Consider the following 24784-nt stretch of genomic DNA (forward strand, 5'->3'; position numbering starts at 1 on the left):
ATGTGGAGCTGCTTCATGTGAAGTGTAGATGAAGAGAAGTGTGTGTACCTTATCGTTCCTGCTAGCAGAGGGTTAAACGCGTACAGCCAGTCGTTCATGTCTTTCTCGTTGTTGGCCTGCAGGAGGATTCCTCTGTGTTTCGTGCACACAGCAAATGTGTTGGGAGTCTGAAAAGAAAACAGCAGATTTTTCTCATATTGCACATGGAACTGCAGGCAGTAAGACTGTAAGTTAAGATTTTGAGATGATTTGAAACTCTACCTTGAGCATGGCCTGCTGGTCTTCACTGTATTCCACCTGTGCTGTGGAGAGGTTGAGGACGCCCCGCTCCACCGGGTCCTTGTCGCTGTTGTAGATGAAGACGTAAGGCCGGCGCACAACTACGAAGTGCTTCACCCATGAGTTGGAGCGTGGCTCCATGAAGCTTAGGAAACCCTTCTTTGACACTACCGATCTGATATGGAGCAAAAAAAAAACAAATTCAGTTGAAATCATCCAGGTTTAGCAGCAAAAACAGAAAAGGAAGCAAAAGCATTAAGGCTAAAATAACAGAAAAAGAGCTAATATGGCGGTCCTCACCCTGGCCTCATTTCTTCAATATCAGGCACCAAGTTAAGGAACTCGTTCTTCCCAGCACGCGCAAGGTAGGAGGTCTCCAGGCTGGGAACCATTGGGAAGTTTTCATAGTCTGAGCAGGAGGGGCTGGAGGCACGGGAGCTGTTCTCTGGGGTCCTTAGGAAGAGAAGCAAAGTTAGTTACAACCTGTCAATAAATGTAAAGTAAGCCTGGCCCTGCTTGCAACATTTTATACAGATGCTGATTGAAATTAAACACCAGCTGTCTACAGTGACATACAGAAAAAAAATATGAAAGGATAAGCTGGTACAGATAATTTAAATGAAAGAGAAGATTTACTTCTGGTCTACGGAGCCGCAGCGGGAATCGGACAGAGAAGGGCAGGTGGAGGAGGGGGTGAGGGTGGCGCTGCTGAAGCTGGTCACTGATGGGTCACGTCCGATTGGTGAGATGTCGGAGAGCTGAGGAGAAGAAGAGTAGAGAGATAGAGACAGACGTTCAACACATTGTTTATGTCTGTTAAGCTCACATGATTATATTTGGATAGAGTTATGTTCAAGTAACCAACAAGTTAAGACATTTATTTAAGACTAAACTTCAATATCTCACCTTGCAGTCACTGATACTGTTGACCACCTGGTTGTATTCACTGTTGAAGGTGTGTGTCATGAGGCGCAGGCACTACAAGAGAACAGGAGATAAGACGGATCAGTTCGTAGCGCAGTAGGAGAGGCTGCTGCTGTTAATTATGCAACGAAGCATAAATTGTCGCTGTGAATATCCCATCCTGTCCCGTGTTACAGAACTTCCTCTCACCTTAGTGGCCAGCTCCTTCTCACGATCCACCAGGCTCTCGATGTCGGTGGAGTCGTAGCCACTGCTCTCGCTGGGCGTGATGGCGCTTTCAAAGGTGGTGCTGGAGATCTGTGAGGAGATGGAGGTGGAGGTGGACAGGGTGCCTGAGCTCATGCTGGGCGACAGGGACTCGCTCAGGGACTTGGTGGTGGGAGCCGTTCCCACCGGAGCAGCCTCACCCAGCTTCTCCCTCAGCAGGAGCAGGTGACGGGTCTTCTCCACCTGGACGAATGGAAAGGAGCAGGGTGAAGTTTACAGTTAATTTGATTTAGCATGTATTAGTTTACTTTTTTTGTGAGTGAGATATAAAACAGGCATATATTTTTTATATTAAGATTTTTTTTAAGCACCCACCTCATGCAGCTGCTCCATTTTCTCCAGCTCCCATTGGTGCTCCAGGATGAGACTGTCTCCTCTGGGCCTCCAGCCAGCCAGGTTCTCTTCTCCACGCACATAAGCCACTGATGTATCCAGGACCTTCCTCCTCCTCCTCTGCATGCCTGCTCAGAACAAAGCTCTTGTTAGGATAAAGCTCTCAGAGGATTCATGGTGAACCAGCAGCTTGTCTTAAAACATTTCTTTCAATGATGTCGTAGATTTTCGGACTGCTCACCTGGGCTTCCAGTGTCAGACATCTTGCACAAGCTCAACTCGTAGATGCCAGTGACCCGATTGCTGTGAGAAAGAAGAGGAAGTTTTATTGAAGTAAACTGTGTATGGATGTAACCTGATCAAACTGAATAGAAATGTCCACAATAAAGCAGCCTGCAACCTTACCAGTCAGGTGTTTTAGCGTATCCGCTCCCAAAGAGGTTCCTGAGGGACCGGGGAGGGGAGATCTTTGCGTCTCGTGAGTAGAAGACCATGCAGATGTCTTTGGTAATAATGGCAGGCTGGATGCAATGGTCAAGCTGTGAAGAGGAGACACAGTTTGTTAGTCATGTTAACATCAAAATTGGTAAAATATAGAGCTCAACGAAAGAAGATACAACAGCGAAGAGAAGTGACGGACCTCCAGATATGCAGACAGAGTCATGTAGATCTTCTCTCCATAAGGAGTGACTCGGTTTAGCAGGAGGGAGTTGTGCAGGGAGCTGTCCCACACCGCCTCGAAGCGGTAGAAGGTCCTGAACAAGAACAAAAACAACCTTCAGCTCTCAACAAAAACACAGAGATATCAGTTCACACATTATTTTCTAAGTCTAAGTTAGTCAGTGCTTTACAAACTATAGCGTTTGTAGGATCTGTATGGGTACAGCTGCAGTGCATTTAACTATAGGACAAGCTAATTTTGTAAAAGAACGTGTAAATAACCACAGAGAGAGAGTCAGACATCATTCTTTTGTAGACAACGTGAGCACAACGCTGACAGATTAAGCAGTCAGCGCTGTGAAGTGACTGAAGTGGCCCTCACACTTATCCCTAGTCATGACAAGATGTGAGGAAACACACTGAGGTGAGACCTTGACACAACGTGAGCAGGAGCCACGCTAGTTAACAGAGTGTCGGGAATGTGCAGAGAGTGCGGCAAGCTTTGAGAGACAGGTGGCATGCAGAATGTAAGGTTGATATGTTCTGCATGATATAATTAATATACTATATAGCAACAAACAGTTACTGATATTATGTGAACTGATCTAAGCGGCTGGCATGAAGAATCCTCCTTGATTTCTCTTCTTCTTTACAGATATAAAAACTATATTTTAAATGTATTTACCGCTTTCTTCCTTTATAGATTTGTGCCTGCCTGCTTTCTAAGATGACTCATTTATACTGTTCCTGTCTTTGGCAGCAGGGGGCACTCTTACCTACAGACTGAGAGCCAGACTGACTGCCCTGTTGGTGCCTCTCTGGCCTTTGTTGTTATTGAGTTAAGACTCAGTGAATAACAGCCTTGACGAAAGCATTCATTTTTAATCTGAGCGCCACTGTGAGTGAGTGAGTGTCACAAAATCACAAACTAATACCAAAAAAGGGGGGTTGCAGTTGCATTTACCAGATCGCCTTTACTTGCCCATTAAATACTTGGTATGCAAATCTGTTTTCAGACACTAAATATTGAAGCAGATAAAGGCAAACTGAATGCAACACGCCAACAAAAAACACAAACGGTGGAGAACTTATTTCTATGACTCTATGGGGCTAAAAGAGAAGCATAAAGGTCTTTCACAGAAGGAGCCTTATGTTCTCTGGTCAATGGTACCTATCAATATCCTTATCAATAGAAAGCCTGAGCACAATCAAGAGTCCAGCCGCAGCAGGAGGAGAGAGTGCACGGAAAAAAAACAGAGAGAAGCACAAAGAGTCAGGCAACAGAGACAATGGAGCAAATTAACAGGAAAATTAACAGCAGTGAAAATGGAAATGCTCATGCAATGATTTCAATGTAGCTTCAGCAAATAATAAAGGCAAGAACACATATTGTACACATGGGTCTAATGGGTATTCCCACATATTGTTCATAAACTGTGACTGTTTTTAAGAGTAAGGAACCAGCTACAATATGTGACAATAATGCCGTAGCAGTAATATTACTGATATAAGTTTGCTGCATTTTTAAAAGATGTGCGTCAAAATAAGCCAAAACAGAAAATAAGCAGAATGTCATCAACAAACCTTCATTCAGTGCCCACATATAGATGTATTTACACCATCAAGTGTTGTCTTTATTAAGTTAAGTTGGATTTAAAGTATTCAGAGTCAAACTATCTCAGAGTGGACCTACCTGTTGGAGTTGTGGGATGACTTGATGTTTTTGGCAGAAATGATGTTGAGGGACAGGACAGCGTCAGCAGCGCCGTCGTCCACTTCAGCCTTGTTTCTGATGCGACCTGGTGAGGCACAGAACAGCAACGACAGATCAAACATCCCTGCCATCAAAAGAGCTTCTTTTGAGGGAATATAAATTCTTAACAGAAGAACAGGGTGGCTTCATAGCTGAGAACACTGCAGCCAGTATGTCCATTAACAACCATACTGTCACAGTGTCCAGGAGCGAGACTCCAAACACATGCCTCCTCACTCATGAGTCTCCCTGAATAAGAGTGTCAGCAGCTGAAAGCATAAAATGTGAAATGTAATTATTTGGTCCATCAGCTACAGCTACAGTATAAACTGCTTTAAGAGAGAAGCAGCCTGAGGCGAAGCAGACGCAACTCCCCAGACTGAAATCATGACTGAGGAAACTGTGTGAAACATTTTCAGTGCGGCCTCACAAACCGAGCTTCCTTTAAGATGATAAAAAAGTATTGTATCATATTTTCAGAGTATCCGCTGACACTGCTGTGTGAATGAGGAAACAATCACACAGCAACACCCTCTTATCTTCTACTGTGACAGTGTGGCGTGTTTCAGTGGTGTTTTGTCTGTAGCAAAGTAGAACTAGTAATCCCTGAGGGGAACATTGCTCACCCACGACCAGCTCACGAACGTCCTTCCAGTGCAGCTCGCTACCCTTCTCATGGATGAGAGTCACTGTGATCCTCCGCTGGATCCCCTGCAGCAAAGATGACAGGAGCTTAGGATCAGAGGAGACCCAGCTAGAACAAAATTAAGCTTCTAAATGATGTTTATAAAAAAAGAAATATCATCTATCATGCGATTTTTGCTTTCGTAGGTTGACAGGAAAAAGGTCAAATCTGATTTTTTTTGTGTGTGTGTGACTCTTAGGAGAGGTGTGGATCTCCAGTACCTGGTGCAGTAGGTAGGTGCCATGGCAAGGCAGTCCTCCACTGTGATCCACTACAGCTGGGATGTACCTGAGGAGGGAGGACATCCACAGGTTAGAACATCACATCTCATGGTGGTTTTTTTAATGAGGATTTGAAGAATTGCTTTCAAAACTTGTCTACCGTTTGAAAAATGGGATGCTTGCGCCAGAAATATTTGTGTTCAAGGTCAAGTCTTTTAAATCTTTTCATGGATCTTATCATCATTGTTTAAACTGTTTATATGCTGCTCAAATATGCCCTTTGATCAACAGACACTCTGACCTACACTTCTGCTTACATTGTTTTTTCATCTTTTCTTATCTCTTTCGGTGTGAAGTAAATGTTGAAAGGTTTGCTTTGTTTTTAATATTAATGAGACGGGGGCACTTTGAGTTGCATTTGAGATATCACATCATGTATCTCTTTAAAAATGACACATAAAGAACATAAAAATATACACATATTTACTGCTGTATGTGAATATAAGATACATGTCTAGACACTCACTCTCCGGTGGGCTCCAGCTCGCTGATCTCAAACCAGACCAGCAGGTCGTACTTGCTGACACACTGACCCAGGTTGGACTTGGTGATGGTGTTAAGCTTGGTGGCTGGAACTGACACACACACACAAACACACAAACACACAAGTGGAAAATTAAAAATTGGAATCTGAATAAAAATAAGGGATAAATTTTAACAATATAAATATGATTAGTAAATGGAGGCTGGATATGTGATGTGAACACACTGCAGACCCTGGATACTGAGCCATTAACCCCCCCCACCACCCACACACATAATACCAATATTTAAAGGATGCGTTAATTATAAAATCCATTATAAGTGAAATAAAGGTAAAAAGGAACTACAACACATTGTATTCAAACAAACAGTTGCACACACTGAGATGCTTGAGGAGCTAAATCACAGATTACACCACCACTGACAGCACCCTGCTGTCTGACACATCAGGATTATGTTCCTGTTGAAACAGGCTAATCTCTGAGGCACACAGCTACAGATTAATTTGTGTTCAATATGGTTGAAATGAACATTATTCCTCATGAAAACTACCCTAATTGGACCGCAGCTGAACCTATAAAGGCTTAAGCCTCTGGATTCTGATTTATGCTGTGAAAGCTGTGTCGGTGATCTTCTATGATAAGGATTAATACTTATTTTATTATGCGGTTTAAGATTCAGCGCATGTGGCAGATTTACCTGGAGGTGTGAGCTCAGGACAGTTTGTAAGCGACAGGAGGAAGGTTGGACTGTGCTGACAGGACCTAAATAGACCTGCAGCAAGGTGCAGCAGCACATACAACCACTGCAGAGTTTTATCGTGCTATAGCCTGCAGTCACAGAGCACCACAAGAGCAAAGCACAGGACTAGTCTAATCACTACAACACAGGTGCATCTAATGCCTGGTCTGTTTGCTACTACAGTGTCCGCTGTACCAACCATGGTGCCTGGGCACGATTAGCACAGGGTCATTGGGCACTGTGAGGAAGGGGAAGTGAGAGAGCTGGTCAGCCTCGTCCTCCAGGCTGGCCACGGCGGCGGACGCCAGGTCGTTGGCGTGCTCGGACAGCGTGTCCAGCACCTTGCCGTTCACATATCCGCTCACCAGGTAGCGGATCAACTCTATCTTACGGGTATGGTCTGGGGTTGGTTTGCAATGTGTGATATTGTGTGAGTGATGAGAAAGTTTGTAGAGGATGAGTGAAAAAAAAAAAACAGATGTGGAGGAGGACAGACAGAGTTAGGTAAGAGGATTATGGATAGAGGGGGAATGATTAAATATGAGACAAAAAAATCCAGAGGAAGCGAGAAATGAAAGAAAAGTGGAAGGAAATATGAGGCATGCTGATATCACCATAACAGAAAAAATAAGCTTTAATGGTGGTGACAGTTGCTGTTTCGGTACACAGTGTACTGACATTGAAATCCTTACCTGGTTTAGACAGAGGCATAGGAATAGGATAGTATTTCCTTGACGGTGTAGGAGGACTGTTAAGACAAAATAGAAGAATATGTATTTCTAACGAAATCTAGCGTTCCAAATATGAATAATCACTGCATCAGTAAAACATTTTTTTAAGGTGATTAAGCAGAAAAAGAGTTTCTTTCTTAGCTCCACCAACCTGATCAGGTCCTGGCCATGAAGATGCAGCGGGTGTTGCTGGTAGTGGCCGAACACTTCAAACACGATGGGCTTGCTCTTGATGTACTCAATAAAAGACTCCGTCACTTCTACAGAAATCTGCTCCAACGGGGAAAAGAAAGGAGTTGTCAGAAGGAATTTACATAAAGTGGGTTAAAGTTAAGCTTGCTTGCTTGTGTGTGTTTGTGTGTTTGTGTGTATACACTCACATTCTGGACGTGATAAAAGCCCAGGGGTGCTCCTTTGCCGGTGTTCTTCAGTGGCTCGGTGGAAAAAGCCTCGTCATGACGATGCAAGAAACTGAAGAAACAAACACGAATGAGTGTCAGTGTGTCACATTTATATTTGTAAACAATATGAGGATGTTTCTGCAAATTCAGCATTTTCTTTTATAATGCAAAAGTCGACTGAACTAATCAACCATTAAAATTTAACTAGAACTTGTCACTGCTCTTGTTATTCTGTGCTGTGTTGTGGACAGTTATGGTAAAGATAAAGCTGAATCATTCAATCTTTTTTATTTTTATTTGATTGGTGATCTCAAATCAAAGGACACTTTCATGTAAGTGTGTTTTGTTGTACTAATAACTACTACTGTATTGCATTTGTCCCTCAGTACAGCTATTTTTGCTGTTGTAACTTTTTCGCAAAATTTAAATATAGATATAATTATTACATATACAATATCACTACTATATCTTAATAGTTAGATGTAAGACACCACAGGGGACATTGGGACATGTATGATTGTGAAGCTCTTACATTAACACTGAGGTTACCAGAGACTCTTTTTTTGAGGATTGTGAACTTACTTGAATTGGCAGAAGATATCGGCATACTCAGGCGGGACGCCGTTGGCCTGAAGCACGGTAACACGGAAGGTGAAGATGCTCCCCACCTCCAGCTGGCCTGCCAGACCATCACCACAACCCAGCTTGGTCTCTGCAATGTTACCCAGCTTGAGATCTGAAGAGAGCCACAGGGGGAAGGTTAGAACTTGTGCTGTGATTTATTGAAGCTGCACATGTGATCACAGGTTGCAGCCTTGCATACAAATTCTAAGCTCTGCACAGTTGCACGTTCTAAAGCTCATGATTTGTAGAGCGGATTCTGCTGTTCGTGCATCAAACAGCCTTTGTACACATTCCTTCACAAAACAAGACAAAGTGCATCGGTCTCATTTCCATAACTAAACATTTTCAGTCCTCCTTTGCGTTCAACAGGACCATCTGCCAAGTTTGTGTTTCCCAGTGGGCTGAGAGGTCAAAGTGTACGAGTGGAGAAGTGTAGGTCTGGTAGCCGTACCCATGTCATTGATTCTGTTGAGCTCTTCTGAGGGTGTGATGACCTCTGAACTTTGACCCTGACCCTCCACAATGCGCAGCTCTTCCAGGGACAAGCCGGAACGGGTCATGACCGTGGAAGGGAAGTCGTTCTGATTGGTCAGAGATGCAAGAGGGGAAGGAGGAAGACATTAGCATATAGCTGGTAGAGAGAAATGGAATAAACAAACCTCCACCTGTGTGAGTGCTTTTATATTTTATTTGCATAATACTGAATGAATGAAAGCTACGTTTGTCATTCCTTCTTTGTTTAAGAAAACAAACAGGCAATGAAGGAACACTCTCCAACAAATCACAACTTTCTCTGCTGACTTCATAATCAAAATATTACACAACCGCTCTCTGTCTTTAAGTTTAAAACAACTTTTATCTGACTCAGGGCTTACCTTTTTGAAGTACTCATCATCAAAAGAAATCTTGGCGGTTCCCGACTGTCTAACTCCTGACCCGTAGTCTGGGGCTTCTTCGTCAGCTACAAAGAGACAAATCAGCCTCTTATCAGGATCTATCAAAGACGCAGCTGACTTAAACTGTCAAAGTACATCAAAAGGAATACACAGAGACTCTGAAGGAATTTTCTTTTCGCCACTTGATCAGTGGCTCGGAATGCCCTTCAAACATGTTTTTGCACTGATATCAAAAAAAGAAGTTACAACCTTACATCTATCCAGTTATTTGGCAATTTATATACATTAAGGTGAAATAAGTATGTATTTCAACTGCTACATTATTACCATGTTATAAAAGTTTGACAAATACTAATATCACATAAACGAGTGATTAACCAGATAAAACCTGAGTATAAAGACCCGGACAGTCTTGCTCATTAGAGAATCTCATTAATTACTCACCAGCTATAGCCTGAACCCCCACGCGCAGGAAACCGCGCACCTCGCCCTTCTCTGTTACTATGGCAACACGGTGAACCAGTGGTACAGGGTACAGCAGGTTGCTCAGGTACACGAAAGCTCTGAGAGTAAGAGGGAGGAGAGAGACATGAAAACCTGATCCTAGTGCAGAGTGGAACAGCTGCTGCAGTATGATTTTTTTTTTTGTTACATAACTGCCATGTTATCTGTTGCATTTAATTAAGCTTATAAAAAGATAACTGAATATCCTCTTACTGAAATATATGAGTACTATAGTCACATAGACGATTTTCTGATAGCTCTACATTCTACACACTGACAAATATGTGCACAGACATTTCCAGTGTTTAGCATATATTAATAACTACCATTACAAACATATTAGTGAAAATTATGTTAAGGGACGAGCAAAAACAAAACGAAGAAAAAGAAATTTGAACATAAAATCATACAGTACATGCTTAAGGGCACTGAAATCAGCAGCAGCTTAAACCCTCCACTTTATTTTTAAAGTGCGTGACAGAGGTGATGACAGATCGCCTGGGATGCAGCAGTAGCAGAGTGGTTTATTGTGTCGTGTTATGGTGATGTTTAGTCTCTCACTCGCTGACATTTTGTTTTGTGGGACTTGATTTGTTTTGCTGCACCCACGGTGACCTCCTCTCTCTCTGTCCCCCCCCCCCCCTCCCCTCCTCCCACTCCACTCTCCTCTGCTCCTTCCCTCCCACCTCCCCTTTGCAGGGAGACTCAAGGCCAAGGCGGAGGAGAGATATCAATCTACAAAATCTCTGAAGTCACGGTGACGCAGGTAGCTGAGCTACGGCTGCTGCAGAGTCTGGCTGGCTCACAGTCTGCATCGATCTGTCGTCTTATTCTGAGATTGGCACTCTGTGTTTATTACAGCTCTGAGGCTGCAGCCTCGGTACAACGTGTGCTGTGATTTCATGTGCTGCTGCAGCATATCATTCCATCCTAACATTGTATTAAAACAAACATATTACAAGCAAGCATTATTATGAACGTGACTGCCAACTACCATTGTGTTAATATTACCTACTATACATTCAGAGAAAAATGTTAAAACAAACAAAGGTTATAAAAACAAATGTTTCAACCACAACTTAATACATGAAATTAAAAAAAATTTAAAAACTCAAACAGGATTTAAGGGATTAAAAAAAAAACATAAAATGACAGACCGCAAATCAACTTAGACACAGCAAATACATGTAATTCACACACAGATGGGAGTTAATACAGTCAGTGCTGCGATGGTGGCGGGGGATGAGACATCACGCTGGGAGGAGGTGGAGAGAAAAGGATGGTGGCTTTTCAATTTTTGGGACTGAGTCTAAATTAAAAGCAGTTATTACAAAGCAGGCCTGTGCGGCACAGAAGTATGACTAATCGTGTTAAATTCAAAACTGGTCCATTTTATCTTTGCAAAGCTGCTATGAATACATGATCTGATTCTGAAATGATTCTTTCACCAGCAAGGGTTTTTATGATAATTAATAAGTGATATACTTACAGTATATACTCACATTTTTTAAGATTCTGACTTGTCAGACGCTAAAATAATACATAAAATGATGGTACATCTAATATGCTGTTACTTTTGTATGTATTTCAACATCTTTCCAGACATCTACTGTACTTAAAATAACTTATTTAGTTTTCTTATCTACACTGAGTAAATGTTTATTTGCCCTTTTACAAAAAACAAAAAAAATCACTAAACCAAGCCAGCACCCCCCAAACTCCAGTCCCAGCTTGTGTATGGAGGACGTGGGAAAGCCACTGCCAGTCACCAACCTTCCCACCAGGATGAACCAGGGGGAGCGGTCGTAGAAGGGGTCCTGGCCGTCGCTGAAGATGTCCGAGCCCTCCTCTGTGCCGGCGTCCGAGCTGGTGTCGTCCACAAACGCCTCATCGTCGATCAAGTCAGACATCTCGCTCTGGCGCTCGTCCGCCAGCTCGGTGATCTCGGAGTCGGTGGTGGAGAAGGTGGGCGAGGGCGTGCGGTCGGCGAGGTGCTCGTTAACGCAACCGTGGAAGATGGGGGAGCTGAGAGGGTTGGTGGTTTGGGAACAGTGGCGAGAACCAAGGAAAGGTAACAATGATGTAAGAGTTAAACAGGCCACTGCAGCTCATTGAACATGGCTGATATGTGATATTTCACTTTGGCATGATAATCACTTTTTCCTCATAAACGGTGTATTATTTGGTAGTTTACTATCACAAATAACATAAAACCATACACAGATATAATGGAGATAAACAAGTTTTTTTCCCGTATGATTTGCCTAGTAATCAACCATGAACCACAGTTATACGTTAATCAGTCAAGATGGCACACGCTAACTTAGCTAAACCAAATCAATTGAGATTTTTTCTTTCTATGTATGCTGGCATCACTCGCTCAAGAATTAATTCTCCACACTTTGAAGCTATTACAAATGTAACAGAAGGGTTCATGTCTTAAAGAGCAGGTATTACAAAAAGCTGCAAGGTGTCACACCAGTTTATAGAAAACATGACCATTTTATACCAAAATGAAACGTCACTTTAAAAGGATTAACGTGTAAATCTTCTAACGTACGCTGTCTGAAAGAGGATAGAATACAAAATGCCACAAATTTCCACATTATCCAAATCCACTATGTTAACAAGCTTTTGTATGAACTGGATGTCAACGTGAGAATGGCAACAGACACAGTAAAATGACATAAAGGATGTATGAAAATGACAATTTATGACTTTGAAAAAAAAAAAAAAAAACAATTTCAATGCATGATGTCAAGTAAAAATGAATAAATACACAACGCAATATTGATAAGTGACATGGAATCAAAAGCATCAAATGAAACCACAGATGTGACATCAAACTATGAAAACAACTTGAGTGAAAAAAAAAAAAAAAACATAAAAGGATTTGCGTTAGAAAACAAAACAACAGATATAAATGATAAAACGTGGTGCCAAAACATGTGACATCACTGATACATATGCCTGTAATGACAGAAAATGAATCTGTGTAACAGAATTTGACCATGAAAGTGAAAAATGGAATGGAAATAAACCCATTTTAAATAAATGGATCACAAAAGCTGCCTGACTGAAGCCATATTGAATTAATTAGCCACAAAAACATTTATTTTTTACATGTGTTTCTCCTGCCGTTGCATTACATACCTCCCCACAAGTTTAAACCAATGGAAGCGGTCGTAGAAGGGGTCATTTCCTGTCAGAGAGCCCTCGCCGTCCTCCTGGTTATTGGAGGCCATTTCTCCAGCGCGGTCATACATCTCTCTCATCTGGTCCAGCCTCTGCCTGCAAATGACGCACAGAAGTGCACTCAACATTAATGAGAAGCAGAAAGAGAACATACAGTACAGCTCACCTAATGGCTGGAAAGAAATGATACTGTACAGATGTCAGTCTCATTATTCATGAAATGTTTTCTGTACTGTAAGTATCATGTTGCTCCTGTTTGGCACTGAAACCATGAGAAATGTTAACAAATCTTCACAACATTCGAGGAAAAGCACTGAAGGTGTATAATAAATAACATGCTGCACGTCTATGAATAAGTATCTAATTTTTACACAAATCTAATTAAAACAATAATTAGTTTAATGTATGCTACGGTCATTACTTGAGTTTATCAAGGGACCAGTAGTGTGTGGCTCCGTTCTTAAGGTCCTGAACCTCTACGGCCACCACGGTGCGGGGGAAAGGCCTGGAGTCACGTTCTTTCTCAGGCTCTGGCGGCAGGAGCTCAGGGGGTAGTGGAGAGTAAAGAGTGTCTGTCAACAAGACAAACTGGAACTGGACCTGAAGGATAGGAGACACAAGTGGGAAAGGAAGAATAAAAGAAGAGTAAGTCGACAAAAAACAAGCACATGGATCCATTCTGAATTAAAGCACAGAACCTTTCTTCATAACTGTGATTAAGATTTGTTTGTAGTATGGCTCCATTTTACTGGAGACATTGGAAGGTTGAAAGGTCAAACAAATCCATACCACCCACCATTTTGTGCCTTCCTCTTCTCAGAACTCTCTGGTGGCAATATGCTAAACCAATTAGCAACACTGGACATAAATTACAGACAGGCAGATAACTCAAAGATATGCAAGACTCCTCTGAAAATGTCTTTGTGAGAGATGAGCCATTTCCAGTATCAATCATTCAGCGCCTAGAACTGGGTGAGAATATAAATCACACTGGTCATCCTGATGAGGAAGGTGGACCACAGCGGACCAGCTTTTGATTTGTAACAAATTCAATTTGTCTGTGACAGTAAGTCGACGCCCTACCAAGGATGATTTAAAGGATCGGCTTGTACGTTATCTCAAACATACACTATGTTTTAAGTTGTGTATCCATTTAAATAAATCACAAGCATCAGTGCGGAATAAAAAGAAATCTTAAATCAATCTGACGGCGCCTTTCTTGACATCATGTGGGTTTGTGTAAAGACATCTGGTCAGTAGATCATGTTTTCAGTCCTCTTGCTTCACAGTCAAACATCCAAGAAGCTGATGTTTAATGGCTGATTCATCTCTGTAGGTTTGGCTGCCAGGTGAGTACATTAATGGAGGACAATTAGGTCTTTAACCACATTTTGGATCAATGATTTTGTATCATCCTTTACACACGCTTTTCATTTAACATTAATATCACCTCTTTAGCGGGTGCCACATGTATTTTTTTCTTCATATTTTAATATTTTTAGGCCTTTCAGTAAAGCAGGTTAAAAACTCAAATTAAGTTTATTCTTCCATCACTGTCAGAGCTGGAAAACTTTGTCCTGTCAGGAAGCAACCTGAAATGTAATTTTACTTACTCTCTTCTTTAGTTCCACACTAATGGCGTTGGCCTCTTTCAGGTAAACGGCGTTTCCCCACAGCTGGTCACGGAGGGAGGTGAACTGATGATACCTCCACTTCCTGAAGGCCCACTGAGCCAGCTCAAACTCATGCTGAGTCCACGGCACTGTAGGCAGACAGAGGACATAGGTGAAGTTAACATGATGTCTATGCACGCGCACACACACGCACACACACGCACGCACACGCACATGCACACACACACACACACACACACACACACACATAATGTAGATGCACATCAAGCCCAAAAGGACCATACCAGTGGCTTTTCTTGCTTTAGCTCAACAACAGATCCATTGTACTTTACTGCCCACAATTCTGGGTAATCCATCTATATTTCATCACTTAAGTCATTGCTTCTGTTTATCTTGTATGAGAAAGATGTCTTAAGTTCAGTCCCATCAACAAAAATACAAAACATAGGTCAAGAAGCTGCTATCACTCTTAATTTCATTATTAATTCTGATGCTTTGAATGGTTTGTTCAATTGAATAATGTTTAAAAACAGGAGTAAATTGGGGATATATTGTAAATTAGTTCAAACAGACAAAAAGCTTATTTTCCTCTTTCAGTCAAAATGTGTCAGTCATACTGTACTGAAAAATACTGCTTGGAAGGTACATTTATATTGATAAAAACCTTGATTTGGAACGTTGTTGCCAGTAAAATTAAGGCAATTTGTAGCTGATGAGCTAAAACATGAAAAACTACGCATATGGTCCTTTAGACTTCAAGTAATGGTTTATATTACATTAGTAGTACGTTTTATTCCAAAGGGATTAGCGGATATATGATTTATCAATTGTTCTGACTTAATACCTTGAATGGGTAATTAGTATGGACATATTAACACATTTTCATTAATCTGAATGAAGTTGACATTATGTTCTTTTGATTATGAGACAGAAAATACTGTACGCACATCCCAGTAGTTTAGGCTCTAGACAGAAAATGTGGAAGAAAACAGATTTTATTTTTTGGGGGCTTAAATACGGTATGTAAAGAAATATCTGCAAGACTGAAGATTTACAGTACATACCCTCCTCTTCCTCCTCCTCCTCCAGCTCTTCTTCATCGGGTGTCTCCGCTACTAGCGAACGAGTCTCAACCTGTTTCTGAAGTTCCTGCAATTTGCTCTCGTAAACCTGGACACCAACATAGGGAAGAGGAGAGAGAACATGGACAACTGTCCATCAGCCGCAACAACAGGTGAGCTCAGCTAGCCATCGGAACCGCATTTCACATTTCAACCCAAAATACACTCGGCCCCTTCTTATATGATTACTACTTATTTTCTGTTTTGAAATTCCACAACACAACCAGAGTTATATTTCGACACTAAAGACAAGAGCTGAAGACTTTGATTATTTGACTTTGTTTAAATGTATGATGTCATAAAATGTGCAATGAGATGTAAACAAGGACTTTGGATCGTTTTTCCTCATGCTGTATGTTTCCAGACCTGTATCGAAACCCTACATGTTATGGACTTACTATGGACATCGTGTATGCATGTGAAACATTAGCAGTTGAAAGCTACTAATGTTTACTTGAAAATCTGTGATGATAAAATATGTTACACAACCAATAATCACATGTCCACTGTCCATAATAAGATGTAACCCCAAACTAAAAAGCAGATATAATTGAGGAGTTCTGTTCCAAAAAGAGAAGTTAAATTTAAATTTTCTATATACAGTACTAAAGAATAGTGGGTAGCTCAAGTCCAAAGACAAAGTAATGAATAAAAAACTTTCACCTTTTGCAGTGATTTCTTTTTTGTGTGTGTGCAATGGGTATACAATGTTCTGGAAATGAAACTCCATGAAAAAAAAAAAGAAACATCATCATATATTCAGAGAGAAATAGCTGGAGTAGTAGAGGTGAGGTGCTGGTGGAAGCTGAGTCAACTGTAATCCAATGAGGGGCGCCATCATCATCAGAGCAGGACAGGCTGTGGGCCCGATGACCTCATCCTGTTTGTTCAGTGTCTTCTGGGAAGACAATGCAGCCTTTTCATTTGTCAGTAACCTCCTCCCTGCTGAAATCCTACCAACAAGCTAGAATTTGAATTTTCTCCCAATTCAAGCAACCTATGGAAACCCAATAATCAAGTTTTTTCTGAAGCTGCTATTATAACACAATGTTTAACATAATGAACCATTTGAAGCAGTATTTGAGGCAGCTTCAATGCATGGATATCTAAATTCCCAAGTAGGTTTAATGATGGCTAAATGTGATGAACAACAAGGACATTCCAACAAATTCAACTTTCACCTCAATCCCATGTTTTAAAGTGTATATGTGGGAGATTGTCATAATGTAGTTAATAAGAAATAACACCAGAGATAAATCTGCAGATGACAGATACTACTTTTAAATGTAATATTGTAGAAACAATAACAATATAGTGTCTAAAATGGTTTAGTCTTTTCTGCTGTGGTGCATGTAAGTAAAGATCTGATTCTGTCCCTAAACTGGCTTATTGGCTGTGAAAAAACCCACCCATATATAACAGATAACCGCACTTGGAGCATGTCATTTTATTTCAGTCATACTTTGAAAATAAACCTCCAACATCACAGGGATTCAGTATATCCTCTTTAAACCTGTGTGTTCCAACAGGTAGGCCTACTATATGTTTGCACAAAGTGCATGATTAAGGAGCAACACAACTTGGTAGCCACAATGAGGCACTTGATATTGCAGAGTCAAAACAGCAGATAGACGTACAACACTCAACAGACACTTTGAAATGAGACCTAACACAGACATATATGTATATTTCAAAAGAACAGTACACTGTACATTGTCCATTTGATGTTGTATACTTTCCAGCTTACCTGGTAGCCATAAGCACCAGTGCATACGTTAAATAACATTCTTCAATGGAGCATTTATTAGAGATGTAAGCTTTTGCATGCAAAGATAGTCATGAAGACACAAGGTCATGATGCTAAACAGCGCAGGGTGGGGACACTAGACTTGCATATGTCATTATATCATTTGGTTTTTGTTACAGCATAGTTAAGGCAGAGTATATACTGTCAAAACTTAGTATAAAACACAGAAAATCATTTAATCATTCTGAACCCAAGTTCAACATTTTGATAGTCCTTAAATGTCTCTCCCATGCTGCTGAGTGTCATGGTTTCTCTAAAATGATTCGAAGGCCATCGGGTATTGAAATGTAATAATTATTGGGTTCTTTTAAAGCTACCAATGCAGCAAGGAAAAGACAGATTGACAGGCAGATTTGCTGCTTATTCAAATAAGCATCAGCTAAAGCACAGAGGCAAAAAAAAAAACTGACATCAACGACTGATTTCATAGACCATCACTGAAAGTTCTATCCAGGTTGCATGAATGTGGGATGTGAAGGAGCAAGGCAGAAACAAGGCAGTCCTCAAAATCTCATTTGACATGGATAGTTCTCCCAAATAACATTATGCAAACACTTCAATTCTTTGTCTTCCTTCCAACATTTTTTAAGGCGAGTCTTTGGGAACCATGACAACACTCTGTAGGACATCCATTCGAAAGACGGTGAACTCTGTGCTTACTCAGTGAACCACAAACCCAAGATGTAATTTTAAGAAGGCATGAGATGGAAATAAGAGCTCAGATGTGTGGTTTATATAGTAAGAGAGGGGAAATTATTTTGAACATTCTGGACTGGTTAGAGTGAAACTTTCAAATAGATTTAATTCTCTTTTTTTTTGGATTGTGTCGTCCTGTGTACGATTAGGTCCAAGCATTTCAGCATAGTGGTTCTTACATTTGATAGGGTCTTTAGTAAACTCCAGGATTCAGAGAACATAGTATTTTTTAATGAAAACATCCTGGGGGCAAATATACTAATATGTGAAATGTGGGTAGTTTGTACTGTGAAGTATAAAAAAATACATTTTTGGGAATAGAGTAACTTATTGCTTAACATTAAGATTTGTGTATTTAGTAACTAATTATACAGCTTATGCATGACTTGAAGAAGTGCAAAGTACTGTCATACAAGTAGGCAGCAATTACATATTTGAAATAAATCCAAAAAAAATCAAGTCTGGGATCAAGCAATCAAGTGGCTTACTAAAAAATTTGAATAAATCAGTACATTATTACTATAAGGTTAGTTTTGGTTAGGTTTGTTATTATAGTTTGCGAAATTTAGCTGCAAACCACTGAATTAAAAGGAAGGGAAAGTAAATACTTGACTGTAAATGCACAGCAGGATTAATAAAGTTAGTGCGTAAAAAGGCACTTTTTGAATACCACTTTCTTTAACCACTATTTCAGTCTCTATTTAATTGGCAGTCACACCATCGACTAGTGCATCAAGTTATTCCATAATTAATGTTAAAATATCCAACATACTGGTCTTTAGATTCCAGATCTAAGCTAATGAGGATTTACGACAGAAAATGTTTTATGGAGGTACAACACAAAATGTAAAATTGCAAAGAGAAGTGATTCTTCAATCCTAACATTCAATTACATGGTACACAGGAAGAAATAAATACAGGGTGTTTTCGGTTTGGGCTACAACAACATAAATCTTGATTAAAACACATCAATGTGTTCATACTGTAGTGGCTAAAACCATTCAGGATAAAACAATACTAAAATGGCAAATATGTAAACTCAGAAATTCAGCCATGAAGATAATTTTGGCAAATCAAAGCATGATGGATGAATTGTCACACATGCTGAAAAATGAACAGAGTAAGCATGGCATGCATCTTCCGAAAAAACAGTCCTCTTATTGTCTGTTGGCTTCAATTCCTTATGACAGCTCTCCCTATGCTAGTGATGACAGCTCACACAATGCAGCAAAAACTTTTAAAACGGCATATATTATGACGATGATAAAATGTCTTTTTATAATACATACAATACTTTTGGATCAACCAATAACATACTGATCAAGTGCAAAAGTCACAGTTTTAGCTGTTTGACTCACATGATACTGAGCTGTTGTGATCTGTAATGTGTTTGCCTACTAAAAGTATATCAAACTAGTTCCTCATTCCACAAGTCCCACTCAGACTGCTGTCTCTCTGCTGGCTTTTAGATTTGGAGCAGACATCTGCCTGCGCATTCGCGGAGGTGCCTGAAAGTTGATTGGATGATTAGCATGGTCAGTGTGATGGTACTGCTGGTAGCCATTGAAGCTTCCATCTGTATACATCATGCTATTATAGTGGCAAGGTCGTTGATGGTGTGGCTGGGGATGTGCTGGCTGGTTCTGATGCTGGCGGGGCTGGTAGAGAGACTGCGAATGCCTCCTGTTAGGTTCAGACTGCTGCAGTGACTCCATGGAGCCAGAGGGCCGCTGGCGGTGATTCAAAGAGTTGCTGCGACCTCGTTCATGGGGCTGCTGGTGTTGGTTGTTCCTATAGTTATGTCTGTGACCCTGGCTTAATCCTTGCTCCAAGTCTTTGCTTCTGCGCTGGACTGATGGGCTTGGCAATGGAGGACTGATTTGGATAACTGAAGCAGCCATCTTTTCTCTAGACTGTACTCCTTCCGCAGCCTGGCTTTCTCCCTCTTCTTCCTCTACAGCTTCTTTGGGCACCTTTAGCTCAATGACCTGCTCATCTGTAATGATGATATGGGTACCTGGGCTCCAAGAGTTGCGGTGCTTAGGGTTACTTTTGAAGGGGAAGCGGAGCTTGCGGTCTTCTGGGGGTATAAAGCGGTGTGGCCCTGTTTGCCGGCGGAGCTGCTTGGAGATCTCTTGTTGCTGAAGGTTCTTAAGGCGTAACTGCTCTTGGCGCATCCAGCGCATGTGGCCTCGCTTAAGGGTCGAGTCATCTCCTGTACTTTGGCCTGTTTGTGAATCTGTGTCCTCTGGATCAGGCTTTTCAGGCACAGGAGGTTTTCCTTCTAGAGGGCTTGGAGTTCTGGCTGCGCTAGTAGAACTAGAAGTAGAAGTAGAAGTAGAAGTGGGTACGCTGGGAGGCTTTTCTTGGGTCTCTGGGGTGATGAGTGGAAGAACCTTTTCCATTTTGACCATTTTATTCCTTAGAGCTCGGATCTCCTCATCCTTCATGTTATTCTGTTTCTTAACCTCTTGCAAGATGTCCTCGAGTTTATCAATGTGCACCTTTAGTTCATCCATAACAACACCTCCTGGTCGAGACAGAGTGGTAATGACATCTTCAATCCGCTCATCACCAACCCCTACAGTGTCCCAAACATCCCGAGCCACCGCCCTCCAAGAGTCCCGCTCATTGGGGTCCTTCTTGCTGTAGCTAGCGCAAAGCTCCTTCATCTTTACAATGGCCAGTGCCTCAATTTCCTGCCGTGTGTGGCGGAAATCATTGAGCGCTACTTCATAACAGATTTCTTTGACTGCCTGGATCTTCAGATCGGAGATGGTCACCCACTTGGAGTCCTTGGTGATGCGGCGCCGCTGAGGGATCTGGTACATTTTGACTGGCTCTCTTCTCTTTCCGCTGCTGGGTAATCCACACTTTTTCACTATGGTTTGTAGCTTGCTGGGGGGCAGCTTTTCCCTCAAGGAAGTGATCAGCCTCCAGCTTTCTTCACAAGACCTCTTATCTGAGTCATCCCCACTATCAGAGTCGCCATCCTTGAGAAAACAACACAGGAAACAAACCAAATGGTTCCCAAAAAAAAGGAGAAATTACAATGGGAAATCAAAGAGAGGATGAAAGGATGACTTTTAAAAAAGAATGAATAAAGGTACGAATATGCAACACGGGAACTTCAACCATGAGCCAAGTGGAAGTTAAATCAGAGTCTAATACTTCAGCTTGGTCAGAATTTTGATGTTCTGATTTTCAAGACTTAGGATTAGGATATTTACCATGGAGGACTATTACATTTTGATAATGTTGTCTAAATATTTTGCATACATCATTACTATACAAGATGTATGGCAACATGCGGTATCATTCACAGAATTATGTTCAAATTAAAGATAGAAAAACAAAGAAATGAAAATCCAACAAACAGTGGCTTCCATTGACTTTCTTGTTCAATTCGTCTTTCTTATATTCTCTCTGGTGAAATGGTGATGGGGATATGAATATTCATTAAAACATTCACTCGATATAAAAATAAGTCTGTTCCCATCTCAGAAAGCTCAGCTTTAACGATATTGTTCCCAATGTTGCATATTGATATTAAAAGTAAAAGGTAAAGCATGTCTATCATGATTAGAAAAGAAATATCAATAGAGGATAGTTGCTGATTGGAGCACTTCTGTATCGTTTTGTGATAATCCTCTTCGTAAATGAAAATTTAGTGATTTGAAAGCTGGATCCCAAACATGCTACCGTGGCATGCATGGCATGCATGTAGATGGATTTTGGAGCTTTCCCCCCTTTAGTCCAGAAGGTTTGAGTGGCTTTAGTATTAGCGGTGAGTTAGAAGACAAGAGTGTTCTTGCAGTTGATCAGAAAGCCAGTAGAGAGAGGAGAGGCAGAGGTGAGGGTAAGTGTTAATCCACTACAAGAAAGATTAGTTAGTTGGAAAAAAATGCAGTTTCTCATTTTTTTTGTAGACAAAGTACATTACAGATCACAACCAGTGGGTACAGATATTTCAGGTCTTGTGTATGAAACTTTATCTATGGCTAGAATTGGACATGTTATGTCGTTGGGAGTCTGAACCCTATGCCTGTAGCTCTGCAAATAAAACCATGAGTATGGAAGAGGTCTGTGATTCACTGATTCAACTTTGAGCAGTGATACTGTAACTCTGTTGTTGAGCCGTGCCCTCAGTGCGCTACACAGACGCCAGATAAGGCTAGCGAAGAGAGGTAGCCAAAGAAGTCAATGAGAAACCACATTGTCACTATCCATCAAAAACTACAGCAGGAATTTTTGTTATCACAATGCATTGTACATGTCAGCAACTGCATTGAAGAGATGAAACTCAAGACAAAACAGAGCAAGAAAACTAGAGTAGAAATCTAATCAAAGCAAATCAACAGCCACCTTAAAGTTGACCAGCTCAACGGCAAACACTGCAACTTAGTCCAGAACCAGTACTGAATGAGTTAAGAAAACATGCTATTAACATGAACCATGCAAAAGCAGCAACACTTTATAAAAACAAGAATATGCATTTCAATACTGACCAGTATTCAATCAGTTTTGTTTTAATTCAATTTTGATCTTGATGTTGAATCAAATTTAGCTGTAAACTGCTGTTTTGCAAGATTCAAATACACTATAGAAGACACAAGAAAAGTGAAAACGGGGATTCTGAAAAGGGGAAAGCTTTACAATCTAATTCTCGCTCAACCAAATTGCTACAGAAAAATCAGTTAAACTCAAGAGGAAGACGATTAAAAGCTCATCTGTCTCAAACCAGAAAAACTTCCATGCAAGAAGAACAGACATGCGCTAGGAGTAAAAGTGTGATTGACACACACATATCTCAAAAGTGTCAGCTCAGAGTGAGAATTAGTACTAGTCAGATTTAAATAGACCAAGTGAAATTATCATCCAAAAAACAAAACTAGCTTTCCAATTGTAATTGACCGTAGAAAACCATGCTTTAACTTTGTATCCCGCTTATGACACTCAAGTACATTTCACTCAAAATCACACACAAAATCACACACTAGCTCATCTATATCACTCAAGAAGCTGCCTTTAATTATGATATAGCTCACTTGCAGAAAGCATCATATAAGTTATTGTTTAACACCTATTAAACCCACTCTGCAGTTATTGCTAACCTGTCTACAACTTCTAGCATGATTACAGAAAACACTCACAAAGTGGGTTTGATTAAATTCCAGCTCATTTGAACTCACCAGTCTTTGTTGCTCCAGAAGTTGGTCTGCTTCCTCCTTCTCCTTTTTGTACAGGATTTCCATCTCAGTGAGTCTACGTAAAAGTGCAAAATATATTGTGAGATACATCAATTTAAGGCATACTGTACAATCCACAAATCAGACTACTGACACCTTTTGAAAATTCATCTGAATAACACTAACAGGATGGATTGCATACCTTTTCTCCATCTCCTGCTTCATGTCGATGCCCTGCTTTTCCAGAAGCTCTCTCTGAGCAAAGGTCCAATCCACTGGTTCAACTGGGGTTTCAGCAGATGGCGTTTTCTCTCTTTCAGCCCTGGCCTGTTCTGGGTGGTTGAAGCGGAACACGTGGTTCTTTCCCATAATGATACGGTTTCCTGAAAAAAGGTAGAGCACATGTGTGGCAGGAATAAGCATCGAAAGCATGAAACTTGCAAGACATTGCTCCATCTGTGCTGTAACCAATGGAACAACAATTTTAAGTAGAACATCTAAGAAGGCATTATGAACCACATTTTATTACTGAGATTCATGAAGTCCAAGGAATAACCAATTATATGAAGTCAATAATCTATGTTATTATTTACAAGTTTCCAAAAATGAGATATGTACCTGAACGAAGCTGGATTGCACCCTCAACACGCTTGCCATTGACGTAAGTTTCTGATCCCTCGCAGGGCACAAGCATGACGATCACTTCAGCAAAGACACACCAACCAATAATCAGTCAAACATTCTGAAAAGCTCATCATTGTTCATTTTTAGATGGTAAAGGACAAATAGCTCATCCAGTGTATGTAGTGATTACTGTCATTTAGGACATAATGTTTTACATTAGCACAGAAAATGAATTGGAGTCTATATTTATGCACCAATTTCATCCATTGATAAAGTGCCTAATGTTGCTTCTGCAGGTATTTAGGGACTATAGGTATTGGCCTTTTAATCAGAACTTTCTTCCGATCAACTCTTCTTTATTCATAAGAATCCAGATATTTAATACACATGCATACATGCACAAGCAAGAAAACTCATAACCATCTCACCATCTCCATTGGCATTCCTCTCACTGCGGAAGATGCAGTGCTCTTCCTTGATGTGAGCACCACTTAAGACGATGTCCTGACGTCTTTCGGCATCAGCCTGACCCACCCTGCAACAATCGTAGAGGCCATTTTGAGAGAGTGAACAGTGCTCTCTCACTGGATTGGCAGCCATTTGGGCAAAAAGTCAGCAGCAGAAGTTAAATGGGACCTTTAAAGCATTACTCAAGAGAAGGCAGCACTTCTAAAGTACTTTGGGTTCTTTCATCTGTGATTCTGTCATCCATTATTGTCCCCCTGGGGCATGACTGTAACAAAATACTCAACAGGAATGGTCTATAGAGGAGTCCAAAAGGACCGGAAAGAGGGAAGGAAAGTAGTTTTGCACAGTCATTTTTTTTTTTTTGGATCTGTGGTAGATATTAGGGCAGTTTCTTCTGACTCTGAAAGTTTCTCTTTCATAACATAAAAAGAGGAAAAATTAAAAAAGTAGTCTTTCAGAGACCCTGCCTGGGAGGAATTCCAAACTTT

The 24784-nt window shown here is 40.8% G+C and overlaps 1 protein-coding gene across 10 annotated transcripts in view; it reads right to left on the bottom strand.

Moving 5' to 3' along the window:
- Positions 1–24784, bottom strand: part of kif1b (kinesin family member 1B) — a 58457-nt gene that overhangs the window by 3597 nt on the left and 30076 nt on the right. For 3 of the 10 annotated variants that reach the window (XM_044350888.1, XM_044350887.1, XM_044350890.1), the window contains 31 exons: positions 24257–24363; positions 23823–23906; positions 23407–23587; positions 23208–23280; positions 15456–15561; positions 15339–15356; positions 14371–14519; positions 13179–13357; positions 12716–12853; positions 11336–11587; positions 9503–9621; positions 9038–9123; positions 8614–8743; positions 8121–8274; positions 7518–7608; positions 7289–7407; positions 7099–7154; positions 5649–5757; positions 5123–5189; positions 4843–4927; positions 4157–4262; positions 2444–2558; positions 2209–2342; positions 2045–2106; positions 1786–1931; positions 1393–1653; positions 1186–1257; positions 916–1037; positions 580–732; positions 262–454; positions 49–167 (listed from right to left, as the gene is read on the bottom strand). In XM_044350888.1, coding sequence (XP_044206823.1) covers positions 49–167; positions 262–454; positions 580–732; positions 916–1037; positions 1186–1257; positions 1393–1653; positions 1786–1931; positions 2045–2106; positions 2209–2342; positions 2444–2558; positions 4157–4262; positions 4843–4927; positions 5123–5189; positions 5649–5757; positions 7099–7154; positions 7289–7407; positions 7518–7608; positions 8121–8274; positions 8614–8743; positions 9038–9123; positions 9503–9621; positions 11336–11587; positions 12716–12853; positions 13179–13357; positions 14371–14519; positions 15339–15356; positions 15456–15561; positions 23208–23280; positions 23407–23587; positions 23823–23906; positions 24257–24363 — 3786 coding nt within the window. Of the gene's footprint in view, positions 1–48; positions 168–261; positions 455–579; positions 733–915; positions 1038–1185; positions 1258–1392; positions 1654–1785; positions 1932–2044; positions 2107–2208; positions 2343–2443; positions 2559–4156; positions 4263–4842; positions 4928–5122; positions 5190–5648; positions 5758–7098; positions 7155–7288; positions 7408–7517; positions 7609–8120; positions 8275–8613; positions 8744–9037; positions 9124–9502; positions 9622–11335; positions 11588–12715; positions 12854–13178; positions 13358–14370; positions 14520–15338; positions 15357–15455; positions 15562–16944; positions 21009–23207; positions 23281–23406; positions 23588–23822; positions 23907–24256; positions 24364–24784 lie in introns of those variants that run through there. The other 7 variants (XM_044350897.1, XM_044350896.1, XM_044350895.1 and 4 more) reach the window with 3 other exon arrangements.

The sequence above is a fragment of the Thunnus albacares genome, chromosome 5 (genome assembly GCF_914725855.1).
Source record: "Thunnus albacares chromosome 5, fThuAlb1.1, whole genome shotgun sequence".
Classification (NCBI taxonomy): Eukaryota; Metazoa; Chordata; class Actinopteri; order Scombriformes; family Scombridae; genus Thunnus; species Thunnus albacares.